We start from the raw sequence: 9,375 nt of genomic DNA, 5'->3' as shown, positions 1-9,375 counted from the left end.
AGCTATTCTCCTGCCTCAGCCTCCTGAGTAGCTAGGATTATAGGCACATGCCATCATGCCTGGCTAATTTTTTTTTCTTTTTGTTTGAGACAGAGTCTTACTCTGTCGCCCAGGCTGGAGTACAATGGCGAGATCTCAGCTCAACCTCCACCTCCCAGGTTCAAGTGATTCTCCTGCCTCGGCCTCCCAAGTAACTGGGATTACAGGCGCCCACCACCACGCCCGGCTAATTTTTGTACTTTTAGTATACATGGGGTTTCGCCATGTTGGCCAGGCTGGTCTCAAACTCCTGACCTCAGGTGATCCAGCTGCCTTGGCCTCCCAAAGTGTTAGGATTACAGGCATGAGCCACTGCACCTGGTCTTTTTTTTTTCTCAGCCAGGTTCTCATTCTGTTGCCCAGGCTGGAGTGCAGTGGTGCGATCTCGGCTCACTGCAACCTCCACCTCCCAGGTTCAAGCGATTCTGCTGCCTCAGCCTCTAGAGTAGCTCGGACTACACGCACACGCCACCATGCCCAGCTAATTTTTGTATTTTTAGTACAGACAGGGTTTCACCATATTGGCCAGGCTGGTCTCAAACTCCTGACCTCAAGTGATCTGCCTACCTCAGCCTCCCAAAGTGCTGGGATTACAGGTGTGAGCCACCGCGCCCAGCCATAACACTCCACTTTTTAATGGGAGGACAAAGAATTTTGACCCATCTTGAAAAACCACCTCACCTGGATTGTCTCTGAATCCTGACATCAGCCCCGCAACATGAAGCTGACACCAAAACCAGTACTGTGTGCCCAGCTGCAAGTCTTCAGAGACAGGGAGGCAGTTCCTCAGAAAAACCCTGGCAAATACTTGAGCCGACCCCCAGGAAAGAATCCAAAAGTGAAGACCTAAGATGGTGACTGGCCAGGCACGGTGGCTCTCACCTGTAATCCCACCACTTTGGAGGCTGAGGCGGGTGGATCATTTGAAGTCAAAAGTTCAAAACCAGTCTGGCCAAGGTGAAACCTCATCTCTACAAGAAAATACAAAAATTAGCTGGGCATAGTGGTGGGCGCCTGTAATCCCAGCTACTCAGAAAGCTGAGGCATGAGGTCACTTGAACCTGGGAGGTGGAGGTTGCAGTGAGCTGAGATGGCGCCACTACACTCCAGCCTGGGCGACAGAGCGAGACTCCATCTCAGAAAAAAAAAAAAGAAAAAAAGGAAGATGGTGCCTAACGTTGACTTTGCTGGATCTCTCTAATATCTTAATGAGGCCATCTGTTCGATGGATACTTACTAAGCACTTGCTTTGCTATGAGGTTAACAGGGTACAGCAACCAAAAGGACCTTACAAGATTACAGCTTGCAATTCATTTAGACAAGGTATGGGTATAAGAAGTTCACATGTGTCACAGCACCCAGGGCCACCAAGACCAGGGGCCTCTAATCCAGGGCTGTCCCCTCTTTTCGCTTCCCTGGGTCACACTGGAAAAAGAAGAATTGTCTTGGGAGACACATAAAATACACTAACATTAACAATAGCTGATGAGCTAAAAGAAAAAAAAAATCGCAAAAGAATCTCATAATATTTTAAGAAAGTTTACGAATTTGTGTTGGGCTGCACTAAAATCATCCTGGGCCACATGTGGGCTGCAGGTTGGACACATTAGATCTACACCATGAATTTTGCCATGTTTCCCAGAAACTTCTGGGTTCTCCGTACTGCTAATAACTTCACACACTGCAGCTCCTGGTAACAGGGGCTTCCTAAGGACAACTGCTCCCTCGGTCTGGCAGCACCAAGGATAAGGACCCGACCACTCCCCTTTGCTTAAGTACCTTAAGACAAAGACAGGCCCAGCTCCCTCTGGGGTACCATTCTGCACCTGTTCCACAGTCCTCCCACCACCTCCCTGTCACCCATCCCTGGAACCTAGCTGTACTTTGAAAATATAGCAATTGGAGAAATACAAAGGAAAATCATGGTCGGGCGAGGTGGCCCACGCCTATAATCTCAGCACTTTGGGAGGCTGAGGCGGGTGGATCACCTGAGGTTGGGAGTTTGAGACCAGCCTGGCCAACACGTCAAAACCCCAACTCTACTAAAAATACAAAAACATTAGTTGGGCATGGTAGTGGGCACCTGTAATCCCCGTTACTTGGGAGGCTGAGGCAGGAGAATCCCTTGAACCTGGGAGGCGAAGGTTGCAGTGAGCCGAGACCGCACCACTGCACTCCAGCCTGGGTTACAGCGTGAGACCCTGTCTCTAATAAATAAATAAAATAGTTTTAACAACTAAATCAATAACCAAAAAGACTTAGAGAAGTAGCCAAGGAGGGCAGGGGCTCGGGGGTGGCAGGAGAATGGGACAGAATCTCTCATGATCAGGGACACAGAGGGGTGGACAGTGGCAGGGGTGAGTGGGAGGCAGGAAGAAGAGAGATGGAGCCGTGAGCAGGAGAGACAGGTGACCCATTGCCATCACCTCAAACACACCACGACCACACAGGCAGGATTCCAGCACGAGGCTCTTTATTCTAACAGCACTGGGGGCCCAGCCTACCTGCCAGACAGTTCCCAGGAGTGAGGTTGGTCTTTCCTGACAGGTAAGACACAGTTTCGTTGGGTGAATGAGCGGCTCCTCCCTTGGTCCAGGAAGAGCTCCCCCTCCATTGGGTGATGAAACTGTCTTTCTGAAGGCTGGGCAGTGTACAGCGGCGCTTCCTCTCTGGGAATGCCCTGGCTCACACAGTCCACTTCAGACACCTGCAGACAGAGAGGAAGCCAGGATGAGGGGAGAGAGGTCTGGGGAGGCTGTGGGAAGGAGGGAGTGGATGTGGACAGCAGGTCTCATGCTCACCTGGTCTCCTGGTGGGTCCCCAGACAGCGCACAGTGCAGTACCGGGCACCGCAGCTGACACAGGTGTAGGGGGAAGGGAAGCCGCAGACAGCACAGAAGGGGCGCTGGGGCCGCGATGGGGGTCCCGCACAGGCCGTCAGGTAGTTGGGGCCCTCAGCCACACTCAAGTTCTGCAGAGACAAGGGGCTGGCTCTAAGACTCCTCCACCCACCCGCGCAGCAAACACCTGCTGGGGCCAGGCTCACCCCTTCCCTGTGAGGTCCTCCCAGGCCGACCCTCCTCTCACCTGCTCCTCCAGCAGGGCCTGAAAGTTTTTTCGGAAGCGAAGTTTAAAATGATCACCTCGGGTTTTCTTCTTTTTCTTTCCTAGGGGTCAAAGGCGATCAGTTGCTTGGCACTTGCCCAGAAAGACAGCAGCTTTCTCTGGTTCATCACTCCCCATGCCCATGTGCCCTCCTGGTTCTTTTTTTGAGACAGAGTCTCACTCTGTCACCCAGGCTGGAGTGCAGTGGTGCAATCTTGGCTCACTGCAACCTCCATCTCCTGGGTTCAAGTGATTCTCTTGCCTTGGCCTCCTGAGTAGCTGGGATTACAGGTGTCCACCACCATGCCTGGCTAATTTTGTTTTTGTATTTTCAGTAGAGATGTGGTTTCACCATGTTGGCCAGGCTGGTCTTGAACTCCTGACCTCAAGTGATCTGCCTACCTTAGCCTCCCAAAGTGCTGGGATTATAGGCGTGAGCCACCACACCTGGCCCTGCCCTCCTGGCTGTAAGTCGGTCCCTCACTACCAGCCTCTGCCCTCCACTGCAATTCTCCAATCCCAGCCGACCGTCACCTCCATGCCCCCAAGCCTAAGGCTTCACGTCAGAGCTCATCCAGTCTCTCTTGTTTATTTCACATACATGAGAGGAAACTGAGGCACAGAAAGGGGGTGTGGTTGCTCACAGCCATGGGAGCCAGTCACCGGCAGAGGCACCAGGAGCTCCTGGGTCCTCCCGCAGCCTGAGTTGGGCGGACTCTCCTGCCCTCCTCTCAGTCCCATCCCCCGCTTCCTCCTCCATCCGCCTCACCAGTGTCCGCGTCATCATCAAACTGAGGCAGCCTCTTGCCGAGCTGAGGGAGTCCTGCGTGGGGGTCATCCTGGAAGTTGTCATTCTCCAGGGCCTCCAGCTGCCGGTTGATGCGACGCTGCCGGGCTGCCCGGTCCAGCACCCGCCTCTGCCCGGGATCCTGGGAGCGAACTGGATGGGGCAGGGCACACAAAGTTACAGGGCTTCTGAGAAACAGCAGTGTGGCTGCAGCTCTGGGCAGGGCAAGGAAGGCACCCAGGGTGGAAGCTGCAGCTCTCGTCTTCTTCCAGGCCAGCCCCCGGGCCCATGCTTCCTACCCCGCCAGCTGAGACCCTTTCAGTCTCTCCCGCCTGTTTTCTCCAGGAGCCCCCTCCTGGAGACAGCTCACTGCAGACTGGGGAGGTCACGGTACCCTAGGGCTTCCAGGTTGTCCTGAGCCCTCAATGCACATGGCCCTCACGCTCAGCATCTCACCTCCTACCTCAAAGGAACCAGGGGCCACCCACGCTTGGACACACTCCTCTTCCAGGCCACCCACCCGCAAACATGATGCCAAGTGGGCACACCCCTGCCCCGGGGCCCCCTAAGTCCCACCACTGAACCTGAGCCTTCACCTCTAGCCCATCCCTTCCCTCTTCCATCTTCAACCCCTCCTCCTCAACCGGCACTTTCCTTTCCATCAAAAAGCTGGTAACACTCGTATGTCTACTTGGCTTCACGGCTCCTTCTCCTTCAGAATAACTCATGTGACAGTGTTGCTTCTTCACCTCCCATCCTCTCCTGGACCCCCAAAATCTGACACCTGCCTGGCCATCCATGGGGGGACCACCCACACCTGGGGCTCCAGCGTGCCTTCCTCCTCCTCCTCCACCTCCTGGGACCTGAGCCCTGTCCACCCTGTGGCGGTGCTGACTACCTTCATCGAGTAGAAAGAGACCCTTTGCTTGCTTCCTTGACAAGACTGCAGGCCTTCTCCATGTCTAGCAATCCTCCGGCTCCAGCTCGGCTGCTCTCCCTGCCTCTATGGAGGTGGCTGGCCCTCTTCTCTGCTCAGTCTACGCACTCTTCCTGGGATTTCGAACCCAAACAAAGGGCTCTGATGATCACCCACAAGCAAATAACTCCCAGGGTGACTCCCTCAACCCAGAACCTGCTCCCAGGCTCCAGAACTGGCCATGCAGCCAGTGCCTGGTGAGGCCAGGCATGGTGGCACACGCCTGTAATCTCAGCACTTTGGGAGGCTAAAGGATCACTTAATGCCAGGAGTTAGAAACCAGCCTGGGCAGCATAGACAAACCCCATCTCTACAAAAAATTGAAAAATAAGCTGGGCGTGGCTGCACACGCCTACAGTCCCAGCTACTTGGGCGGCTGTGGTGGGAGGATTGCATGGGTCTGGGAGGTTGAGGCTGCAGTGTGCAGCAAGCCGTAATCACACCGCTGCACTCCAGCCTGAGTCGCAGAGCAAGACTGTCCCCAAAACAAAACAAAACAAAAAAAGGTAAAAAAAGAAAAAAGTCACCGACTGGCTCCGTGGACACTGCAACTCAAAATTAAAAAAAAATTTCCCATCCAAATCTGCTTCTCCTGCAGATTCTCTCTAAGCGAATAGAACCGTCTATGCAGACATCCAAACTAGAAACCTAGAAGTTATTTTAAATCTCTTTCCTCAGCTGGACATAGTGGCTCACCCATGCAATCCCAGCACTTTCGGAGGCTGAAGTAGGCAGATCACTTCAGGTCAGGAGTTCGAGACCAACCTGGCCGGTGTGGTGAAACCTGGTCTCTACTAAAAATACAAAAATTAGCGGTGCGTGGTGGCACATGCCTGTAACCCCAGCTACTCAGGAGGCTGAGGCACAAGAATCGCTTGAACCTGGGAGGTGGAGGTTGCAGTGAGCTGAGATCGCGCCACTGCACTCCGGCCTGGGTGACAGAGCGAGACCCTGGCTCAAAAACAAAAAACAAAAAACCTCTTCCTCATTGCCTTATCAGCTGTTTGCCAGATTCTGATAATTTTACATAATATATCTCTTTATTCGTTAACCACCTGTTAACCATAACAATAACAGCAGCAGCCCCAGTAGCTATCACTTGTTGGACACTTACTATGAGCCAGGCACCGTGCTCAGCTCTTTGCATCGCTTGAACCGTTTAACCCTTATAACAGCTGTACGGGACAGTATCATTCCATCCCCAACTTACCAACATTCAAAGATTAAGAAATGTGTCCAAAGTTCACACAGCTAGCAAGTGTCCAGGTCAGAAGTCAAAGAACTGCCCAGCATCAAAAAGCATGACCTTGCCAGGCGCAGTGGCTCATGCCTGTTATCTCAGCACTTTGGGAGGCCAAGGTGGGTAGATGGCTTGAGCCCAGGAGTTTGAGGCCAGCCTGGGCAACATGGCAAAATCCCGTTTCTACAAAAAAATACAAAAATTAGCCGGGCGTGGTGGCACACACCTGTAGTCCCAGCTATTCAGGAGGCTGAGGCGGGAGGATTGACTGAGCCCAGGAGCTCAAGGCTGCAGTGAGCTGTGTTTGTGCCACTGCACTCCAGCCTGGGCGACAGAGCAAGACCCTGTTTCAAAAAAAAACAAAAAACAAAAAACCCAAAACCAAACAAACAAAAAAACCATGATTGTGATCACCGTACTACTCTGTCTCCCTTCCAAATGCCAGGCAGTGCTCTACGTTCTAGGGATGCAAAAGCTTACAGTCCAGTGGCCAACACAAATGATTAATCAAACAAACAAAGAAAGTACACCATGGGGTAGGCTAGGATACGGAAGTATAAAGTGCTGCGGAGCCCAGGACAGAAACACCCAACCTGGCCTTGGAGTAGTCAGGGAAGACCTCCCAGAAGAAGGTAAGTCTAGGTTAAGGCCTAACTGGTGAATGGCCTGGCTAGGGGAGACAGCAGGGTGTTTCAGGCCTTGAGGCCAACATGAAAAAAGTAATGGCTGGGAGACTGCGATGCCTTTGAAAAACTGAGGGCCAAGTGCAGTGGCTCAAGCCTGTAATCCTGGCATTTTGGGGGGCCGAGGCAGGCGGATCATGAGGTCAGGAGATCAAGACCATCCTGGCTAACACGGTGAAAACCTGTCCTTACTAAAAATACAAAAAATAAGCTGGGTGTGGTGGCGGGCGCCTGTAGTCCCAGTTACTTGTGAGGCTGAGGCCGGAGAATGCTGTGAACCCAGGAGGCGGAGCTTGCAGTGAACCGAGGTTGCGCCACTGCACTCCAGCCTGGGGGACAGAACGAGACTCCATCTCAAAAAAAAAAAAAAAAAGAAAAGAAAAACCGAAAGGGCCAAGTGCAGTGGCTCATGCCTGTAATCCTAGCATTTTGGAAGGCGGAGGCAGAAGGATCATCTGAGCTCAGGAGTTCAAGACCAGCCTGGGCAACATAGTGAGACACCCATCTCAACAAAAAATGTAAAAACTAGCCCAGCATGGTGGCCTGCACCCACCTGTACTTCCAGCTACTCAGGTGGCTGAGGCAGAAGAATCACTTGAGCATGGGAGGTTGAGGCTGCAGTGAGCTCTATAGAATCACTGCATTCCAGCCTGGGTGACACAGCGAGACTCCATCTTAAAAAAGCCTTTGCTAGCTCTCCAATGCTTCCCCACAGAGTTCAAACTCCTGGGCAGTGTGTATAATGCCTTTCAAAATGTAACCTTTCCTCAGTTTTCCATCCTTTCTTATCACTCTGTAAGATCCAAACTGTGGACTTGGTTTCCTAAGGGACTAGGTTTTTTCTTGTTTTACTGCCTTTGCACGTGAGGTTCCCACTGAGAGAAATCCTAACTAGACTTTCTTTTTTTTTTTTGAGACGGAGTCTCGCTCTGTCGCCCAGGCTGGAGTGCAGTGGCCGGATCTCAGCTCACTGCAAGCTCCGCCTCCCGGGTTTACGCCATTCTCCCGCCTCAGCCTCCCGAGTAGCTGGGACTACAGGCACCCGCCACCTCGCCCGGCTAGTTTTTTTTTGTATTTTTTTTTTTTTTTTTTTTTAGTAGAGACGGGGTTCACCGTGTTCGCCAGGATGGTCTCGATCTCCTGACCTCGTGATCCGCCCGTCTCGGCCTCCCAAAGTGCTGGGATTACAGGCTTGAGCCACCGCACCCGGCGTATTTTGTTTTTTTTTTCCTAACTAGACTTTCAAGATTCAATTCAAGCTTTTTCGTTTTTCCTTCAAGCTTTCACAGTCCCCTGCCTCCCTGGGCTAGATGCCACGCCTCCCTGTTCCCAGGCGCTGTGCCTCCCTCTGCCATAGCACAAATCACAGTGAAATACAGTGGTAGGTCTGCGTTTCTGTCCCCCTTCCAGAAAAAGCCAATGCTTGGATAACAGGGATCTTTCTCCTCTTCATCCCCAGCGCCCGGTTTGGAGCAGGCATCAATAAAACGTGAATGAAGGGTCAACGCCAGGACCCGAGGGCTAAGGAAGGGATTTAAGAGGAATAGCTGGGGCCGGGCGCGGCAGCTCACGCCTGTAATCCCAGCACCTTGGAAGGCCCACGCGGCAGGATCGCTTTGAGGCCAACAGTTGGAGACCAACCTGGGCAACATAAAGAGAGCCCGTTACCACATAACAAATTAAAAATTAGCCAGGCGTGGTGCCTCATGCCTTCAGCTCCAGCCACTCGGGAGGCTGAGATGGGAGGATGGTTTGATCCCAGTAGTTCGAGGCTGTAGTGAGTTATGACTACGTCACTGCACTCCAGCCTAGGTGAAAGAGCGAGATCACGTCTCAAAAGAAAAAAAAAAGAGGAATGACTAGGTAAGAAAATTCTAGGACTGGTTTGGACTTGGGAAGGGGAAGGGGGCGAACCGCGGGGGCTCACATACCCGAAGTTTTCTTCTCCACCATTTGCACAACACAACTGTCGGAAGAGACTGCTGCGCACGCGTACTAAACCCACGACTTTGGTAGGGGCACCATCACTTCCGGTGGCTTGTACTTCTGCGCGTGCGCCACCGCTTTGATTCATTACGTGGCGTTTCCTTGGAGACAAGAAAGCTTTTCGCCATGTTTTATAGGGGCAAAAGTACTTCCGGCCTCAGTGTGGAGGTGTAAAATCTTGTAGGAGCCACGGAATGGGTCATTTTAAAGATGTGCTCACGGTGTTCTCACCAGAAACCTTATTTTCCTTTGGTCCTTGTGAAGATGCTCTGATCACAAAGGCAGACCCTGGAGCTTCTCCCCGGGCAGAAAAGGAAGTGGGCTGGCCTGTCAAAGAAAGTGGCTTTGATCCCAGCGGACTGGCTTCCGTGGGCAATCCGAGGCTCCTAGTGGCCCTCTGCAGAAAGCTCAGCTCCCAGTTCCCCCAGGCCTCCGTCCCGCGGTGGACTCCTGGGCTTCTTCCCTCCTTGTCGCCGCCACCCCCTCGCTCTCCCTGTCTTCCGCCCGCACTCTCCCGGCAGGGCTGCTGCCAGGACCCGCCCCCGCGTCCCTCCGGACC

The 9,375-nt window shown here is 52.8% G+C and overlaps 1 protein-coding gene across 1 annotated transcript; it reads right to left on the bottom strand.

Moving 5' to 3' along the window:
- Positions 1 to 2,495: 2,495 nt before the first annotated feature.
- Positions 2,496 to 9,294, bottom strand: ZNHIT1 (zinc finger HIT-type containing 1). The gene is made up of 5 exons (XM_033192414.1): positions 8,762 to 9,294; positions 3,914 to 4,084; positions 3,127 to 3,206; positions 2,841 to 3,010; positions 2,496 to 2,746 (listed from the first exon to the last, which is right to left on the bottom strand). The coding sequence occupies exons 1-5, from the start codon at positions 8,781 to 8,783 to the stop codon at positions 2,725 to 2,727; spliced, it is 465 nt and encodes a 154-aa protein (XP_033048305.1). The 5' UTR covers positions 8,784 to 9,294; the 3' UTR covers positions 2,496 to 2,724.
- Positions 9,295 to 9,375: the final 81 nt, after the last annotated feature.

Source organism: Trachypithecus francoisi, unplaced genomic scaffold (genome assembly GCF_009764315.1).
Source record: "Trachypithecus francoisi isolate TF-2019V2 unplaced genomic scaffold, Tfra_2.0 Lachesis_group4, whole genome shotgun sequence".
Lineage (NCBI taxonomy): Eukaryota > Metazoa > Chordata > Mammalia > Primates > Cercopithecidae > Trachypithecus > Trachypithecus francoisi.
Note: the sequence above shows the minus strand (reverse complement) of the source record. Positions and strands in the feature narration are given on the sequence as shown.

Excerpts from the sequence above, each read along its gene's own strand:
- ZNHIT1 (XM_033192414.1), bottom strand. The coding sequence starts at position 8,783 with ATGGTGGAGAAGAAAACTTCGG. Across the intron at positions 3,207-3,913 it reads TGATGATGACGCGGACACTG|GAAAGAAAAAGAAGAAAACC; the intron begins GTGAGGCGGATG and ends TTTGACCCCTAG. Across the intron at positions 3,011-3,126 it reads AGGCCCTGCTGGAGGAGCAG|AACTTGAGTGTGGCTGAGGG; the intron begins GTGAGAGGAGGG and ends TTGTCTCTGCAG.